The sequence below is a fragment of the Callionymus lyra genome, chromosome 12, assembly GCF_982586985.1.
Source record: "Callionymus lyra chromosome 12, fCalLyr1.hap1.1, whole genome shotgun sequence".
Lineage (NCBI taxonomy): Eukaryota > Metazoa > Chordata > Actinopteri > Syngnathiformes > Callionymidae > Callionymus > Callionymus lyra.
In genome coordinates, this window is record NC_141829.1 from 10,492,748 (window position 1) to 10,512,608 (window position 19,861).

At 38.2% G+C, this 19,861-nt stretch overlaps 2 protein-coding genes across 2 annotated transcripts in view; one reads left to right on the forward strand and one right to left on the reverse strand.

Annotated features, from left to right (window-relative positions):
- Positions 1-4,871, reverse strand: part of stat4 (signal transducer and activator of transcription 4) — a 31,135-nt gene extending 26,264 nt beyond the window's left edge. Inside the window, exons 1-7 of the mRNA XM_087804585.1 lie at positions 4,758-4,871; positions 4,562-4,690; positions 3,338-3,473; positions 1,474-1,572; positions 335-427; positions 180-258; positions 28-113 (exon numbers count right to left, since the gene is read on the reverse strand). Of these exons, the coding sequence (XP_087660711.1) occupies positions 28-113; positions 180-258; positions 335-427; positions 1,474-1,572; positions 3,338-3,473; positions 4,562-4,690; positions 4,758-4,837 (702 nt within the window). The 5' untranslated portion in view covers positions 4,838-4,871. The remainder of the gene's footprint in view (positions 1-27; positions 114-179; positions 259-334; positions 428-1,473; positions 1,573-3,337; positions 3,474-4,561; positions 4,691-4,757) is intronic.
- A 943-nt stretch (positions 4,872-5,814) lies between these two features.
- Positions 5,815-19,491, forward strand: wdr75 (WD repeat domain 75). The gene is made up of 21 exons (XM_087803845.1): positions 5,815-5,945; positions 6,290-6,419; positions 7,171-7,236; positions 7,314-7,413; positions 8,627-8,757; positions 9,141-9,211; positions 9,610-9,726; positions 10,245-10,333; positions 10,440-10,598; positions 11,037-11,093; positions 11,615-11,730; positions 11,883-12,064; positions 12,803-12,960; positions 14,076-14,256; positions 16,415-16,509; positions 16,577-16,672; positions 16,741-16,910; positions 17,628-17,687; positions 17,756-17,899; positions 17,977-18,068; positions 19,071-19,491. The coding sequence occupies exons 1-21, from the start codon at positions 5,860-5,862 to the stop codon at positions 19,276-19,278; spliced, it is 2,508 nt and encodes an 835-aa protein (XP_087659971.1). The 5' UTR covers positions 5,815-5,859; the 3' UTR covers positions 19,279-19,491.
- The last annotated feature ends 370 nt before the right edge of the window (positions 19,492-19,861 follow it).

Sequence of the window (19,861 nt, forward strand, 5' to 3'; positions counted from 1 at the left end):
TGTTCCAGTTCAGCGTTTGTTGCATACCTTTCTTTTGAAATCCAGCCGATTCAGTGTCTCCTGTAGTTTTAATGAAATTTGCTTCATTCGCTCAGAGTTCCTTTCCACTTGATCTGTCGTACATACTTTTGATTAGATTTTCAACCACATATTAATACTTCATTCGACACCAGGCTTACCTCCGGATTGTAAGATCTTGTAGCGGTAGTCAAAGTCGTCCTGCATGTCCTCGATGTATTTAACAGCCTGGTCCAGCATCTGAGTTGTTTTTGATAGTGAGTGAGACGCAGTCATCAAAGTATCATCAAATACTTGTTTTCTTGGACACTTTCACCTGCACTTTGGCTCTGATCATCGCAACACTGTTGTCCATGTTCTTCTGCCTCTCAAACCCCTCTGAGTTCTGCAGCGATTTCTCCAGTGGACCCTGTAAGGAACATTTAGAATAAGAAACTGTCACTAACACGGATACCCTGATCAGGCCTTGGGCATGTATTGTCATGTTTCTGTACTGCCCGTTTACAAGTCTTGTGCAAAACAAAACATGTGACACAAGGTTCGTATAAAGGAGGTGGAGGTGTGTTTTAATAAAATCCTTTTTGCCTCCCATAAAAACCGGACCATCTTAAGCTAGTAAATATGAATTTAAATCTGCCCAGCCAGACAATGCCATGTGATGGTTTATTGGGGGATCTTATTGCAGCTGTGTCCATGTAGATTCTCATCCATCCAGATATCCAGAATTTTCCTTAGCAATACAACTGGACTTTCAGGAGACTTTCCCAGAACTCTATCCAGTCCGTCTGTCTTGTTATGGAACCTTCCGGATATATGGTCAATCTACTGTACTGGCTACAACCCAGTAACTGATGGCCTATATCCTAGGTGCAAACCATATTATGGGCCAAAATGAACCCCACATAGTACATAGGATATCCCGGGTCACCATTAAAGATTCTAAAAATAATTGATGTGGGTCCATTGAGTGAAGACAATAGAAATGATACCAGCGAAGACTGTATTCTATCAACTCTGGTGAAATATTTGCTAGATGTTGCAACTACAACTGAGGAAGTCGAGGGCTTTTATCCTCACGTATGTCTAATCTTTAGGTCAAACACTGTCTCTCATGTTTCAAATGTTGAATCTTCCTCTCCAAGACGTAGTTCCTCATCATGACCTTGAACTTATACTACTTTATAAAGTTTGTCTGAAATCTGGGCGAACAAGAGGTTACTAGAGCGGAGTCCATTATGACACAATAAAGGCTTCACTCCTCAGCTGTAATTACACCCCATTTTGTTTATACAAAGAGTCCCTTGGAGGTGGAAACTTCCAGGGACTGATGACGCGCTGGGACAAACCTTGATGTTTGACCAACAAAAAAAAAAACTGAAGTATTTGTAACATCGAGGTCAGAATTACTGGAAAGGCTCTTAGGGACTTTCCCGTAGAAGAGACGAGGCGACAAACCTGCTCCTGCATGCAGGTGCTTGAAAGGATCCTCAGCTCCTCCCTCAGACAGTTGGAGATCACGCCAGCCATGACTGCAGGGCTACTGGAGTACTTCATCTGCAACATGCAACGCGATGACAAACACTTGATTGGAATGTAGGAATCTTACTCAGCCAAGGGCGTTATTCTCTCAAATATTCAAATTATTACGGCTTAATTTGTATTTCCCGTAATGTTTACCGATACAATTTAGAATCAGATTTTTGTTTTTATATAAATAAAAATCACAAATTAAATGTACTGTATCAACGTGTTACCGGGTAGATGTTTAATTTTATTTTTTTAATAAAGCACTTTCTCTCTAAAGTTCATGTTAATTATTTGTTTTTGTGTTTGTCATATGTATTACTTGTGTTGCATAATATTGAGTCATCGCTAACTCTGATTTCTTTTAAAATCGCACACACACAATTCATATTATAAAAATAAAATCTAGCGTCATGTCGATAAACCTAAGGTTGAGTATCTTTTTATGGATTAAATTCAAATTTAAAATAACAAAAAACCCTACATGAAAAAAAGAAAAACATCTGTAAGGCTTCAATGTAACTTCCTTGTGAGTCATTTACGCTCTGAAGTTCCCCGGTGTTGCCAGGCTTAACACATAAATATGAATTTGAGAGCGTTGTCCTCTGTCAAGACTGAAAATGCCACAGGAAACACCCGCCTTCATGCTTTTAATATCTGTCACAGTTCTTATTTTGGTCACAGTTAAAGTGAGATCAATAATATTAGGCTAGCAACTGTAGCGCTTTAACGGTAACACGGCTGACAAATGTAAATATAAGACGTTTAGTTTGGAGTGTAAATGTCACAAAAAGAGTCTTTTTCGGCACTTGATGTGACATTCACACGTAATAACAATTGTGTGCACTTCCCCTGAGATATGCAGCCGAAACACCAACACACACAGGAAGCTGTGGGTTTAAGCCTCATAGGTTTGTTCTGCAAATGCAATAAAAATTATTGTTTAACAGTTTATCTACAGTATAAACTTACGCAATCAATTAGATCACGAGAGAGAGTTCTCTCGTCTACTGTGACAGTTAAAATAGTCATTTTACGGATGAAACCTTCCTGGTAAGTGTAGAAAACATTAAGATAATGGATTTTTAAATTTGTTCTAAAGCCTTAAATCATATATTTTGATCTTCAGTTGGCAAAGCCTCGATCTGAACTATCCCCCCCGCATCTTGCATTGACTTTGATGTCATGAAAAGGGCAAAATGTGATGAGATAACAGAATAAATAATAATATTAGATAAATAATAATATAAAGAATTATATATATTTGTAACAAAACAGTTATAAAAAAGGTTCCTGTAAGGTTTTTTCTTGATAAATTAAACAATAAATATATATAGTATATATGTATGTGTCTGTGTATATATTTAATACTTATTGTGTTATTACTTTCAATCTAGTTCTAAATGTTTATTTAAAATATTAGGTGTTTATTTATGTCTTCAAATCTTATTACCGTTTTTATTTAGTTTTTTTCAAATATTCATCTTTTTAATAAAATATTTTTCTCATAATTTAGTTCTATTTGCCCCTTTTTTTTGCTTTGTTATCTTTTGCTCTTTTTTTTTTTTCTCATAATTGATGGAATATTGTTGAGAAATAAATATATATTCTTGGCTCCGAATTTCCCCTACCCTTTTTTAAGGCTCATGAAAATCGTGTCATAAAATAAATGTATTTATAAAGTTATTCACCCTTTTTGAATTTCTCATATTTTGCGTTCAGTTCAGTACGAGAGAAAAAACTTTCTGTTTCAGGTGATTTTAGGAAGTTTCTCCGTATCTATGTCGTGACAGACCTGCAAGTGTTGTTGTATGATCTTGAAATTGTGTCTTTGTAGGAAGTTCATCTCTTGAGCTCGCAGTCGCTCCAGTTGAACGATCATGTCGGTGAACAGCGAGGCTGCCATGGCCTCGTCTTTGGCCGCCGCGTCCCTGAGGAAGAGCAGAAGTCTTTAATAAAAAAAAGGTTTCGTTTACAACTTGTCATCTGTAATAAGTGAAAGTCGTTTTTAAATTGGTCATCGTGGAATAAGCTTTTCTCCTTCAGCTCAGAATAATTCAGCATGAACGAATATAATCTCTCCATCTTAGTTTTCATTCAACACGTCCTCCATGCCTGAACGCTTCTCCAAAACAAATGATTAAAGTGCTTGTTATGTTATGTTTAAAGCCTAGTAAGAATGTTGGCTCCTCTATTGAACGGTACACAATAGACTTCTACCATCATTTTACAGTCATGGAGTTATCATAGTCTACTTATATATAGGTATAACATTTGTAGAATTAATCTTAACTTCACTTTCTTCACTTAAATACATATGCTTTTATGATGATTACATTTAATTTTTTTATTCTAATTTCAATTTATTTTGTAATATTTTGTCGATTCATTATACTTCATGCTCATACATACATCATACATTATATCATCATAAATATATATAAATAAATAGAAATAAAGTTCTACCTTACCTTACCTTACCTTATATAGTTAAAATGTTTTTAAATGTTTCAGCCACTAAGTTTCTGTTAATATTTTCTAAATTCAACATTGTCTGTCTCCACAGATGAAGAAACTTAAATATTAAGATTATATACGTGTCTTTATCTGTGGTGAAAGAATCTGATTTTATAAACGTTTTTTAAAACAAAGAAAAAAATATGTATATATTTATTTATAAATTTGTGTGTTGGAGTGTTTCATTTTTTTATCTTATGTTGTGTTTACAACACTTGCAATAAAAGTTCCTGATTCTGATTATTATGTATATATACATTACATTTACTTAAAAAGATCATTTCTATTTACTTGGGTATTATGAAATGATAATATGATGATGAAAATTACCTAAACTCAAATTAATATATTTCTTTAAAATTAAAATTCAATAAAAAAGTGTATTATCAGTTCTTATTTACGATAAAGATTATTGGTATTTATATTATGTTAAATTGCTCAAGACACCAGTGTCTTCGTCATCACGAGAGAACACAATTGTTTCTGATTTCCAAATTCTCACCAGTTCTGGGACTCGATCCAGCCGGCGAGGCCCTGTCGGATGTCCATGGGAAAGTTGTCATCGTAGAGATAGTCCACATGTTCCAGGAGTCTGAACTCCAGCTGTTGAATCTGCTGCCACTGGCTCATGCTGAGAAAAAACACACGCGCTTCGCTCAGTTCCACACACTCTTGTCAACTTCCCCAGTGACACTTACCTGGTGTGTGTGAGTGTGTGTGACGAACATGCACTGTTTAACTGCATGTCCGTACAGGAAGTCACTTTCTCAGCCCACATCGCTGCAGCAGGTTGTTGGATTGGTGCCCAGAACACACACCCGTTTACCGTAACTCGCCCGTGCTTACGGTAGAAACTGCTGCCTTTTCTTTTACAACCTGCTCGCAGCGACATTTGATCAGTGACATAACAACAATACACATACACAGTCATTGACAAAAAAAAAGAAAAAAGTTTCCTTTTATTAAAGAATAACACATATTTAGGTTGGTTAGTTAGGTTTATATACAAGTGTTTATTATCTATCTCAGCATGTGTTGCTCTTTTTATTTGGTTTTATTTTTTATTTTTTTCCACTTAGTAAAAATCCTTTCTCATCATTTAGTTCTTATGCTTTTTTTTAAACAGTTCTCACACTTATTATCAGTGACATTATTTATTTGCTCCGAGATATCAAACTCTTAACTTTTGGAACATTGTCGAGAAATAAATATACATTCATGCTCAAAGAAAGATAAAAAAAACAACCTGTGTATTTAGTGTTAATAAGTAAGTAAGTAAGTCATTTTTATTTGTATAGTGCTTTTCTAGACCAGGGTCACAAAGCGCTTAAACAATCAAAACAATATTCAATAAAGTATATATTTTAAAGGTCAAGATAAAACTGATAACACAACAGGAGTTCCAGAAAATCAAGGAAAAGCCTGAACAAATAGAAACAATATAACAATAACACCACATAAACAAACATACAGACTGTACAAATGAAATAAAATGGTAACAGAATTAGTTTATCCTAATAGTGACGCCACAAAATCAATATATATATATATATATATATGTTCAATAGAGTACAAAAATAATTTTAAATTTAGAATGACAATAATCAGTATACAAATAATAAACTAAAAAAAATGCCAAGCAATATAAAAAATGAAAATGATAACACAAAAACAACAAGCAAAATGTATAAACGAAACAAAATGAGACTGTTAATAACCGCCTAGTCCGACTGGGGGCAGTAGAGCGCAAATGAACGTTGTTCCAGGAAGCGGCGCGTCGTAGAGGAAGAGAGTGAAAACATGGGAGAACACGGGGAGATCCGCGTGGTTCACCGCGGCGGCAGCAAAATAAACTTTAGACAACCTGTCGTCACTGACGACTCTAAGTAAGTGTTTAAATTAACTTCTACTTTAATATGCACGTCGTATGGTTTGTGTAGTTTACGTTGAATTGGAGTCTGTGCTAACTGTTGGCAGTAGATGATGCGTCTCCCCTTATTTTCTAAGACGTATACATGTTTATTACTGTTTATTTAAGTTAATATTCTAATTTCACTGGCAAAACTGATTCATTCAACTAGATAGAGATTTAAACGCGGTTCTTATAGGAAAAAAGACTGTAGCTAAGAAAGTACTGATGCTAGAGGTCGCTTCACATCCTGTTACGATTTTAAAAACTTGTTGTTTTTCAGATGAAATGAGTCGATAACTGCAGTTTTTCTTGTTGTAGGCTCTTGCTGTGTGTTTCTGGCGAGTGTGTTAGAGTTTTCAGCACCACCACAGAAGAGTGTATCCATGATCTACGTGGACACACAGACCTGGTCACCGGGGTTGCTATTAGACCCTCCAACCATCTTCAGGTACATTTGATGTTTATGAAGATACAAGCTTAGTTTTCCCGTTTAAATCCTTCTTCTTTTTTTTTAAAAACTGTTTTGTATTCAGTTTTATAAAAGACATTGTCATTTATGTACATGTAGGGACATCTTTGCCCTTTTTTTATTCCACCTGAGTCCTAGAAAACAACTGTAATTCTTTTTGTCGATATCTTGAAATACTATGATTTAAAGAAAGAAGTAAAGTAATATAATGTATGATAAACTTGTAGTGAGTGGAGCTGTACTGAAGTATTTCTCTCTCTCAAATAACAAAAAGATTATTTGCGTTTAGTTTAACATGACACAAGTTGTATTGAACTGAAATGTACTCACCATGAATGAACTCTTTAAACAAGTCAGGATTCCCTTCAAGTCTTTGGTTTGAAGTGTAGTTCCAAAGCTTAAGAGACACATTTGCAGGTTTTTATGGGTTAATAATTACTTCACGTTCATCTGCTACGGATCTAAAGGACTTCCAAATGCAACTCTGGCAAGTTTATGTGTAAGACGAGGTGTCTTGTTTTCGTCTTTGGCGCTCAAACGCATATACTGCATTTTCCAGCGTTTTTTAACAAATGTCGTAAATATATTTATATCTGTGAAAAGGTTTTAAAAAAAAAAGGACTGTCTGAGTTTATGTTACTGTTTTAATCACATGTACTTGACCACCAATTTTTATGAAAATGATTCTAAAATACATCCACACTTTAAACATGTTTCTCTTTGGCTGCAGGCTTACTCCTGCTCTATTGATGGCACCGTCAGGCTTTGGGACTTTGCCGATGGCGTTCTCATTAAGGTACCTTTTCTCTCTCATTATTATTTTTCCTTCAAATTGACTTCAATGGGATTAACATGGGTGATGTTTTTCCGCAGACTTTTGTTGCAGGATCTCCCATTCATGGCATTTATGCCAATGAAAATCACCTCGGTGTCATTTTCCTCCTCGTACCATGCACGAGTGACAAGAAACAAGGTAGGTTTTTTTCTGATTTATGTTCAAGATATATGTAAGTAAATCATGTAATTTGTTCACATTTAAAGAATAGATTTTATTGTGTATTGTTTTGATTGTTTAAGCGCTTTGTCACCCTGGTCTGCAAAAGCGCTATATAAATAAAAATTACTTACTTACATTAAGCTTTTCCCCAGACTCTGTTTATTTCTTAATAGTGAAGGTTCCTTCTTTAAGGTTATTTCAATTTCAATAACTATTACTTCATCACAATTGTCAGTTTAAACCTTTTACAGCATCCTAATCAGACTTTGAATTTTAAAGACTGTCAACTTTCTAACACTTTTGTTTTTATTTTGCTGTCTTTTTTTTCCCCATCCATAAATCAATTCAGTGTAAAAATACTTGATGTAAAATAATATTCCTCCTTGGTTGTCTGGATGTTAACACTGATTTTGTTTTACACAGAATAACTTGAACTGAATTTCTTACACTGAATTTATTTCCATTAATTTTACTTTACACGTTGAATTTTACTCTCAATTTATTCATACATTAAAACATCGGATGGCAAGAAAACTGTTTTAAATATGATGGTTTTTCAAATTCAAAGTCGGATTTTGATACTTAGAATTAAAAATTGTATTATTTTTATTTGTAAAGCGCCTTTCACAGACCAGGGTCACAAGGCGCTTAAACAACAAAACGATACACGGTTAAAAATGTATACAAATTTAGAAACTACTGCTAGAAATTCATATTCAAATTCTGATGACACTTCCATAGCCTGGGAAAGACTAAATAATTTAGTAAATAAAGTTCTACCTAACTTAAGTTTGTAAACCTAGTTTTCAATGTTTTACCACTAGAGGGGACCAGAGACTTATTTTCAATATTGAGAATAATATAGAGTAAAGTTCACTAGGTTCCAGAGGTGGAGAAAGTAATTCAAAATTGTATTTAAATAAAAGTAAAAAACACAAAAATCTACTGAAATGAAAAATGTCCCAAAACCCCAAAATATGCAAACTTGACTTCAAAATACAAATAAAAACAATACTACATAAACCTGATGGTAAAAAGGAAAGACAAAAGTTAAGATCATATTCATGACATTCTATGACACATATTTACCCACTCTTAAACTATACATTAGTATAGTAAATGGCTATTTGTACATGGTTTGTTTATAAATGTGGGGTGCATAAATGATAGTATACGTGTGTTTGTGTAGCTGCAGATAAGTTCCAGTTGGTGGCAGTAAATATGCCACAGACAGCAGATCAACTGGTGGAGTCTCTGGAGCTTTCCTCAGTGCTGGAAGACGTCAGCTCCGACCCAGCAGCCATCCACTTTGGTCAAGGGGTGAGCGTGTGACATTGTTTTCCCCATAAATGATCAGTATATCTTCCTTTCAAACACAGTGATTCATCCTACTAACTGAGTATTAATGCAGCAATATGTAACATTTAGTTCGTGCATATTTTCTGTTTGTAATAGATTATTGTTTAACCATCATGACTCGTGCAGTTGATCTGTCAAGCTATTATTTTAATGATACTATTGATACTCGCAATGGTGCAAGTAATGTTTGATGACGTTGTAGTTACGATGTTCTGCCACTGGGTGGAACAAGCCTTGCGTATTGCTGCTGTAATATTTTCAAGGAACTCATTTGAGACTTGATTTGAGTTAAAATCATACTATTGATGAGTCTATTCTGATGGTGAATGTTCTGATCTGTACAGGGAGAGTACATCGCCTTTGTCAAGGGTTTGGTCCTCACAGTCTTTTTCTTCAGGAAGCAGAAGTCTTACAGGTGAGTTGTCGCCCTCCGAGGATGTCCCAGATGTACCGTCATTTCCCAGTTTGTGTCAAGTTGACAGCAAATGACTCATTGACACTGTTGACAAGACGAGCTGTGAAGTATCCAGGGTTGTATCGGGTTAATAAAACCAAGCAAAACCTTTTATAATAAATCATTAACTCAGCAATGTAAAAATAGTTTAGTTAAATCATACTTTTAGATTATTGCTTTTTCCCAGATGGAAAGTCTGTTACAGTGAGAAAAAAATATCCCAAATAATACAGAATAGGAGAGAATATATCGATAGTTTTTTAATTAATTTAAATGCATTTACAGACATTTTGTCTTCTAGATTTTGATGTCATTCATTTTAAAGAGTTTTGAATTAATGCGATCTCTCTCAAATCAAGGTTTTACCTCAAACTGAGCAACACTAAAGGTGGCCAGAACACGTTCACGTGCGTCTCCTGTCACCCCAAAGACGACTGCATCGCCACCGGCCACAAGGATGGAAAGATCCGCTTATGGTGAGTTGGAAAAAGAAACCAGGTGCATGAAGTTGGAGGGGAAAAAAGAAAAAGGGGTTGTTGATGAATGAGACTTGAAATTTCCAGGCCAAAGGCCAAGTTATGGAAGGTAATGATTTTTGAGAAGTTGTGAAAGTGTTTTGATCGTATACGGATACAGACAAATGATGGTCGGGATGTAACGATCCCACTGAAAGATCTACTGGTTGCAAGTCCAGTCCTTAGCCCTCAGGATACCATGAACCTTCAACTCTCTCTGGACTCTCTGGATAAAATATCGTCACTGTAAATGTGAGATGAACTCAACGAAATGCTAGGAAAGAATAAACAATTAGGTTTTTGGCTCCACCTACTGTTAGAAGAGTGTTATTGCAGCAATGTTAACTCAAGGGTTTTTCAGTCTAAAGGAAATTAATGCAACTGTCATCTCTGACCTGCCACCATGGCTTAAATTATAAGCTAGAGTTGAACGTTTTAAATCATCAGATTCATGGTAGTCTGTATGTTTTTTCTTGCAGGAGAAACTTCACCCAGAGTAAAGAGTACACCTACAGAACCATGCACTGGCACCATGGGCCGGTCAACTCCCTCTGCTTCACCCCTGAAGGTAAACTCGACTGCTTTGTATTTTAACGAATGACATCAAGTCCCTTTCTAACCTAAAATATATATCATCTGTAAAAGACTTTAGTTTAAGCTTGTTCTTTCCACAGGTACCAACCTGTTGAGCGGGGGGGTGGAGTCGGTACTGGTCCAGTGGAGGTTCAACCAAGAGAACCAGAAGGACTTCTTGCCTCGTCTCGGCGCCGCAATCACTCACATCGCCGTCTCCCCCGACGGCTCGCTCGTCTGCACGTCACACGCCGACAACAGTAAGAAGATCATATCAAGAGGGCAACGCTTGGCTGTTGAATGTATACATTTAATTCTGTTAAATAAAGATGGATTACAGTTTAAGGGGGACATTTTAAAATAGGGTTTTTGAATGCTTATCATTTAATTATATTTTAGATGTAAAATATTTATTCATGATATGTGAAAGGTCCAGGTCTGCTTTTAAAGTAACAATAGCAGTTATTAAAGAACAATCATCTTACTTATGTGTAATTCACACTGTGTTCAATTAAGAAAAGAATCATATATATTAGTTTCAGTGCGTCGTACATTTACGTTGCAGTTGCCTCCATTTGTCAATCATAACGTTTAATTAGTTGTGTGTGTCTGTTAACGACCCTCGGATGTGTTTCACAAGTGTCAACCTCAGCAGTAATAACTTTGTTTATGAGACGTTTCTTTTTCTTTTCTTCTAGAAATCACCATCATCAAGAGTGTGAAAGTGTCGGCTGTCATTCAGGGTCTGGTCAAAGGTCAGTATAGTAGTATGTCTGCACAAATAAAACTAGATACATTGTGTGTGTCTTGGTGCATGAATGTTTGTGTAAATGTAATTGAGGATGTGTTAGCTTTAGTATGGTTTTATTTTTTTTGTCATCTGTATCTTTATGTCTCTTTGTAGTACATGTGTCTTTCCAGCTGTTTGGTTTATGTGTATGTGTGTGTTTGTATATATACTGTATGTGTGTGTGTGTTATTTTTCATGAGGCTTCATGAAACGGCTGTTAAGGTTTCATGATGCAGTGTAAATGTCACCCTTTGCTTCATAATCTTGATTCTGATCTACTAATTCAATGAAAACCTGGCCTGAGTTTCTAACTGAGAGTGCCACCTAGTGGTCTTTCAAAATGAAGACACTGTATCATGATACCTCATCAGCTGTTACTCGTGTTTTTTTGTATCTCTAGCTTTTCGATAAACATGCTGGAGTAGTTAGAGAAGTGAGTTAAATCCCGGATTAGTCTGTTTCTGAGAGAGTTTTGTTCTTCTGCAGGTGACAGCCTGAGCACTGAGCTGATGGTGGACCCTCGCAGCAAAGCTCTGGTGCTGAACGGGAAACCAGGCCACCTGCAGTTCTACTCTCTCCAAAGAGACAAGCTGTTGTACAATGTAAGAACAGGTCCAAGTCTGCGGTTCACTCCCGAAAACGCCCTAATTTTAAACCGTTCCTTCACCTTCGGCCAAAAGAAAACATCATTTTTCCCCAAGTCTTTGACTCAGCAGGTTGATGTTGGTGGGTCTCTCTGTTTTCTTTTCCACAGCTGGACATTGTGCAGCAGGAGTACATTCATGAGTCGGGCCTGAAGCAGTTCGAGGTGGTCCAGGCGGCTTTCGACCACTCCGGGAACTTCCTGGCAACGGTGGAGGAAAGAAAACAAGACGATGCCGAGCTGGAGCTGGAGATGAATTTGAAACTGTGGTCGTACGACGAGCAGACGCAAAGGTATGTCCTCGGCAGTGATGGTTATGATGAAGCTTCATGAAGCGGTGTCGTGTTGTTTAGGGGTCAGTAGGTGGCGCCATCAGTTTAAAAATGATGTGAAGTTTCATTGGAACAGTTGTTCAAATCAAAGAAAAATGGTGCAGAGACGCCATCTAGTGGACTCTGAAAATAATGACACTGTTTCATGAAGCTTCATCTACTGTACAGGCCCAGAATAGATGGTCACGTGACTTATAAAGTGGAAATGTTATCACGCGTCATACATGATGCCAAAGCAAAGACCAGCCACTTGATGGCAACCGTTATTATCTCCTCCACAGCTAAATGAACAATTACCGGCAATGACTGAGGACGAGAGGATACAGTTGAATCCAGCAGCTTTTGAAGCTGATGTTCGGAAATATTTTGGTTTCAAAACAAATGAAAGCAGTTACAACTTCAGAGTCATGTGGTCTGTAAATCCTGCAATACCAGAGTCAAGTACTCGACAATACTACAAATGTATTCTTGTTACTACAGTATCTCCATATATTGTATCGCTGCCCCTGTATCGTGATATATATCGTCATATTCTTGCCAATACCTGGTCATTTCTTTGTTAATATATCTCCCTTCAGTCTTTAGCTGTCCTTGTTCTAAATTTATGTATAATTGTCAAATATTTGTTTAAATACTGTGTAATAGAAAAAGAAACACAATGATTCCAAACCTCCTGACCGTGATCCCGTCTGCCCACAGCTTTGTGCTCGACACCACCATCTCGGCCCCCCACGACGCCCAGATCACGTCCATGGGCTTCTGCGAGGCCACAGACAGTCTGACCCCCGTTCTGGTCACCACCAGCAAGGACGGCCACTTCAAAGCCTGGCAGCGGAGCTCGCCTGCCCACACAGAAGGTTGGCTGCTTTCCAGTATAGCTTTGTATTTTCTTTCTACTAATTGTATCCATTAAGAAACTAAAAAATCTTGATGAGAAGTAATTTTGGAATTGGCTCCAGTGGTCTCTGACTGTATATGTTGGTGACAACCTGTCGCTCAAATACATTTCAAACTTGAGGTCTGGGGACCCAATTTGGCCAGATTGTTACATGGCCTTTAAATGAGAAAATAAAACTTCATACTTTTGCTATAAAATTTAGCTGGAAAATAACAGGACAGCATGTGAAGGAAAAGGGATTCAAGGATGTATCTCGTTGGATGCTTCAGAACCACAGGTTTCTGATTCCTGTTCGACTCTAGGGTAGTCCTGCCGAGTGACTCACTGACTCGTGTCAGCTCAGCTTTACAACATCCCGATGGAATATTGCTCATGTTTATTGGCCCTTATCGATGAATGAACTCCGCTTAGCTGATTAAAGCACTTTAATTGCGCTTTAACATGCTCGCCTTCCGTGTTTATTGGAGACCCGGTCAAAGTTTTGACTTTGTTCCGATCATAAAGATCAAACTATACAAATGTTCCTGCTGCAAACTAACTATTTTGTTTTTTCTTTTAATCATTAATAACTTTAAAATACAAAATCCTGCTTATTTTTTAAGAACCAAATGTTTCATGAGTATTTATTGACCCTGAAAATATAATGAAATGGTCATAAATATTTTTAAATTAACCTTTTTTCATATTCACATGCAGATTTTTTTCCGATATATATTGTTAAAAACAGTGAAATTATACATACATTTTTTTTAAGGACCTGTTTTGTTTTCCAGTATTCCTTGTTTAATTTATGTAATTTGATAACATGATAAAACATAATAAAGTTAGTTTAATTTCACTTCTTCAGAGACTGTGAGAATTAGGAATAGTCTATGTCATAAGTGTATAATTGGAGAAGTGATTGTGATTCTAACTTTTCTTCTGTAGTACAAGTTAAATACCTGTCCATCACTTTTGTTCTAAAACTTTGCACAGACATATTAAGTGCATTGCAGTGTTTCTCACGCAATTTTCAACTAACTTCTGCCTCAGTGCTCTCTAATCCAGACCCTCTTTCTTCCCTCCTGACTCCAGACGAAGGCCCGTCCTGGTCCTGTGATTTCGTCGGCTCCTATCACGGCCTGGTTCCTCATCGCTGCCGCTTCTCAGCCGACGGCTCTCTGCTGGCGGTCGGCTTCCAGGAGGTGGTGACTCTCTGGAGCCCGTCGTCCTGGGAACTGCTGACGACTCTGTCCCAGCCGCCCGGGGCCATCAGGTGAGCCCGGAAACATGGTCCTTTTCACCTGCTGGTATGATTAAGAGTAAAGCGTCTGAATTGTCTCTGAGATGAACAAGGGACATAAACTACTAAATTCGGGGCCAATTTCAGAGACCGGGTCAAACCCAATACCGGCACACACACACATACACACACACACACACACGGCTCCAGTGGGGCCATAATCTTGAAGTTACTCCAACTCACTTTTATGTAACTTTGACCTAAAAAAAGGTGTAAATATCTGTGTGGCTCTGAGATAAGATTCATGTGTAACTGTCCCTGCAAGGCTCTCATTTAGAAAAGTCTCACGTCTGTGATTGGCTAATTACAAAATAAATAATAATAATAATTATAAATAACCTCCTGTGAGGTTCTTTGTCATTGACTATTTTAGACTCTATTCGCTCTCGTTCCAGCAGCGATTTTTTGTTTTTCTCGGCAGCCACGGAGCCGGTCTCGAGCACGACATGAGTCGGCAGTTTCATAACTCCTTTTTTTTTATGCTGACCGATGTTTCCCTCCCGAAGGTCATTGAGGACGTTTAGCTTGAACCTTTATCTGCTCAGTGTTAGGTCATCCAGCACAAAACTTTTTTTTTAACAATGAATTTAGCTTAAAAATAGCCTTATTAATGGAATTAGATCAATGCCATTAGAATATTGTATAGATGAATTAAACATTTTAAATGTTTTTATATTAAAATGTTGTTTTTAAATAATGAATTATTAAATTAAATTATTTAAAATATAATAACATGTAGTTTAACATTTGAAATGTTAAGTTCAAACAATATATTGTTTATATATATATATATATATATATATAATATTCTAATGGTAATTGGTCAGATAAAAAATGTTTTCCATTTCAGATGAGAGAGAAAAACTAAAATAATTTAAACCTGTAATTAAATGTTTATGCTCTTGTTAGCTATTGTAATAATTGGACAGCTTTAATAGGATGTGATCTTGACCAGAATGGATCTTCTAAAGTAGTATCTCACTCTTGTTCTGCTCAACACAACAGAGTTTTATGTCTTGAAATCCAAGTGTATATGAGGTAAAAGTGTATCTTCAAGTGAATACGAGGTACAAGTGTATCTGCTTTCACAGCTGCCATCTTCCCTCTTTACATAACGACCACCTACTGTAGCGTCTGCTGACTTCTAAGAACGCTCGGAGTCACGAGTGACATGCGGAGCCATAATGTTTGTAACGTGCGGCAGGTTCACGAGTTAACGCTGCATTGTGGGTAATTGTTGAAGCTTGTAAATGAAAGAAGAAGAAGAAGAAAAAAAAATCCTCTGAAGAATGTGGACTAAAGACTTTTAAGTAATATTGGATTCTTATATCTGGCTTTTCTGTCAATGATGTGAGACGACACACGTGCACATGTTCACATGCATGCACAAGCACCCACACACACACAGACTTACACATGCACATGTTCACACGCATGCACACACACATGTAAACAGACTTACACACACTTGCATATATAGAGAGACACACACACAGACTTACACCCCCACACACACACACGTTCACACGCATGCGCACACACACAGAGACTAACACACATGCACATGTTCACATGCATGCACACACACATGTAAACAGACTTACACACACTTGCATATATAGAGAGACACACACACAGACTTACACCCCCACACACACACGTTCACACGCATGCGCACACACACAGAGACTTGCATACACATGTGCACGCACCAAGAAATAACACACAGACGCACACAGAGACTTGCACACTCAAATAGAAACACAGACACACAAACGCAAGAAACACATCCATTCACATGCAGACACATGAGTACACACAAAGGGCGACACACGCAGATAAAACGCACATCGAGACAAAACACACATACAGACTTGCACAATCAAAGAGAAACGCATACACTCACAGACAAAACATACACTCAGAGAGACACACACAAAAGAGACACGCACTATCACACTCACATAGGTAATCACACATGTATAAGCACACACACACACACACACTAACACAGCGAGAAACGCTCAGAGACACACGCACACACCAGGTGAAAGGTCAACATGTCTGTAGCAGAAGCAGCTTCATTGATTTTCGCTCCGTAACAGTTTATCTTCATCTCTTTGTTCACCAGAGACTTGTGTTTCGGGCGCCTGAGCTGCTCCAAGTTCCTGGTGGGCACGACGGAGAAGAACCTGCTGTGCTGCTGGAACCTCCTCACGTGCTCCCGTAAGCTCTCTCTGCGCCTCGTGTACGTCGGCGACCGCGTCTGACCCGAACCTCTCTTGTCCCGCAGTGGAGTGGAGCACCGCCATGGACGTCAGCCTGCTGCTGGTCGACCCCTCGTCCGACAACATGGCCGCCTTCTGCTGCCAGAACCAGAGCACCGACCGTGAGCATGAAGATGGTGATGAATAATAAAAATAAATGTATATTAACGTCACGTTATTTCACTTCCAGTGTTTGTGTTCAAACCCTCCGAGCCTCGGCCGCTGTTCTCCCACAAGGCCGTCTGCTCGGGGAAGGTGACTCGCGCCGTCTTCGCGCCGCGAGTGGAGATGCTGGAAAGCTGCGAGGAGACGAGTCAGTGGCTGAACCGCTCGCAGCTCTACTTCCTCACGCAACACATGGTTGGTAGTTCAATCCCTCCTCACGATCCACAGTCTTTATCGAGCATCACTTGTATTTTTGACTATTACGGTTCCTGTTTCCATCATTGTTGTCAAGTCAAATTTTATTTATTATTATTATTATTATAATATAAAACTGTCAGCAGACGGGATCGAGGTTTGGAATATATTTTTTTCTGCCATTAGACGGTATTTAAACGTATATTTTTATTATTATATATATTTTCTTATCACTTGGAAATTAGAAAGTTATATTTAGGTTTTTAATTAAAAATTTTATACAGTAAAATCATTTTCATTGTCAAAATAAATGCAGTGGTCACAGGGGTTTACAGAACTTATTGCCGCACCCACCTCACTTATGGCGAAGGAATGGTGAACTCCCATGATGCATTTCTACACATTGCTCTATTAATGACGGCAAATTTGTTCCTACAACACTGTATTTGAATTCTACGTCTGTTTCTATGACAAAAGTAATCAGCGGCTGTGGTTTGTTGGTTGGTTGGCTGGGCGGCAAAGCATTATGGGAGTTTTTTTTGTTTTGAGTTCACCGTTACTGAGAAGTTCGTTGCGTGTTCAAATATTGTTTTAGTTTTTTTTAAGAATGTCGTTAACGTTCTGTTTAATTGATTCCTGTAAAGGATAAAACTGCTCGACCATCTAAATCTCAGTCGAATCCATCTTCTAATTCTCGCATTTCTTTCTTCTCCGCAGGAGCTGATGACCTTCAGCACCTCCACGGAGGACGAGCGACTGATGGCGTCCAGCAAGGAGGTAAACCAGACACGCACTCAAACCGTCGATGGACTTCTACCAAAACTCTTCCTCTCGTCCTCGCGCAGCTGACGATCAACGACAGCATCGCCATGACGCCGTTCAGGCTGCTGCTGGGGAAACACCGTCAGGAGCAACAGGAGGACCAAGATGCTCCGAGCAGGACGTGGCCCGAGAGGAGACTACCTCAGGCGTCCGAGGCCATCAAAGAGGTGAGCCTGAGCGTTTTGATGAAACCCAACACGTGTACTTACGGATGTTTCGTTTTTTTTGTGTTCCCTCCCGATAGCTCATGCACACCCCAGCTCATGTCCTGCCCTCAAACTCTTCCCTCTGCTCCGTGTTTTTGAAGTCGCTGCTCATATCAGTCCCGGACTCCAGGTCGGTAGTTTCAAAACACGGAAATGTAACCTAATGTGGTCAATTGGACGTTGGTGTGTGTATTGTCAAGAATCAGGCGATACAATACGTGTCACGATACAGGGTCAACGATACGGTATATATCGTGATACTGTAGTAACAAGGATATATGTGTAGTATTGTCGAGTACTTGACTCTGGTGTTGCAGAATTTACAGACCACTTGACGAATTCGTGACTGCTTTTATTTGTTTTGAAACCGAAATATGTCCAAACATCAGCTTTAAAAGCTGCTGGAGTCTACTGTGTCCTCTCGTCCTCAGTCATCGCTGCGATCTCGCAATGTAACAACTGCTGTCATGTACTGTAGTAGCCAAGAGTTTGATTGCAACACAAATATGAACAAACACTGTTACTATTGGAATGTTAATTTTAACTTATTATTGTGAAACGACACAATTCTTAGATTCTTGTTTATCTAATTGTACGTTTTGTTTTTATAAATCCTTCTTATATGAACTTCCTTGGCAGCAGTATGTACCGTCGTAGTGCCTTTCGTCGTTATATTTGCTATATGTAGGTCATATTATTGTAGAGTATGTATCAATGTGGTAATAAAAAGTTTAAAATTACTTTAGAAAAGTTTATTCAAAGTTGAATTATGTCTTGATTGTAGCCATTAGCACATTAATGACATTTTCACTATTTTGTCTTGTACGTAGTATTGTTGCTTTTGGGGAAACCTCTGTTTGCTAATGTGTTAAAATGTTCCTTGTGGAAAACATTTTGCTTTTCGTGACTCGCTCTCTTTATAAAGCTGTGCTGGTCAAATTTCTTTGACTTCAGGAAGTCTTCGGCATCTGGTTCCGACCTCGACATTCTGACCAGTCAGCAGTTTTCCAATCGATAAACAATTTTGTTCCCTTAAAAAAAACACGAGTTTGCAAACCCATAAGAAACGTGATTGTTTTGTTTTTCACCGCAAACCTGTCGAGTCATGATGTCCTCGCTTACTTTCCCGCAGCAAAGGGGAAGCACCGGAGGAGGATATGGAAAGCGCGAAAGAGGAAGAGGACTCTGAGGAGGAAGTGGAGTCCAGCGTCTCCAGGTCCAGATCGCTGGCGGGTCAGGGGGCTCGGGAGGAGCCGGCGCTGACCAAGGCCGAGCTCAGAGAACTGAGGCGGGTGAGGAAACTGGACTTCAGCTGGTTCGGCAGCATCTTTGACTCCTAACCGCCGGCGGCGAGAGATCGGCTTCTTCAGAAGCGTCGCAAGAACATCCACGGTTTTCACAAATGATTAAAAATTTGGTTTTATTCTTACTCTTCTCTTGTTTGTTTTCCCCCATTTTGACTTGGAAGTGTCTATGACAACTATTCAGAAGTGATGTACTTTAATTAATCATTTGTTTGTGAATTAAAATAATAATTTTTATATTCCCCAAAACCTGGAATTATTATTTAAATACACTTTTTATTTCTGACTATCGGTTTATTCTAGCCAGACAACTTCTGTCCTCCATAAGCTAGCAAGCTTCGTTAGCTAGAAAGTAATTAGCTTGCTAGCTAATGCTAATTAGCTTACTAGCTAACGCTAATGACAATTTTGTAGCCGAGTTTCTGCGTCAGCTCATGTGCACGATAGTGATATACAGTTGATTTTTGTCTTAAAACGTCCGCAGTTATATCACCAAAAACGTTTTCTCCATATATCTAGCACGAGAAAAGAAAAATCTTTATCACTTTTTTACTTCCCAGCTCTTGCTCGAGTGTCGTAACAGGACAGACTCGTGAAGGCGGGAGTAGATAAAGAAGTG

Excerpts from the sequence above, each read along its gene's own strand:
- wdr75 (XM_087803845.1), top strand. The coding sequence starts at position 5,860 with ATGGGAGAACACGGGGAGATCCGCGTGGTTCACCGCGGCGGCAGCAAA. Across the intron at positions 12,065-12,802 it reads TACGACGAGCAGACGCAAAG|CTTTGTGCTCGACACCACCA; the intron begins GTATGTCCTCGG and ends GTCTGCCCACAG. Across the intron at positions 16,510-16,576 it reads GAACCTCCTCACGTGCTCCC|TGGAGTGGAGCACCGCCATG; the intron begins GTAAGCTCTCTC and ends CTTGTCCCGCAG.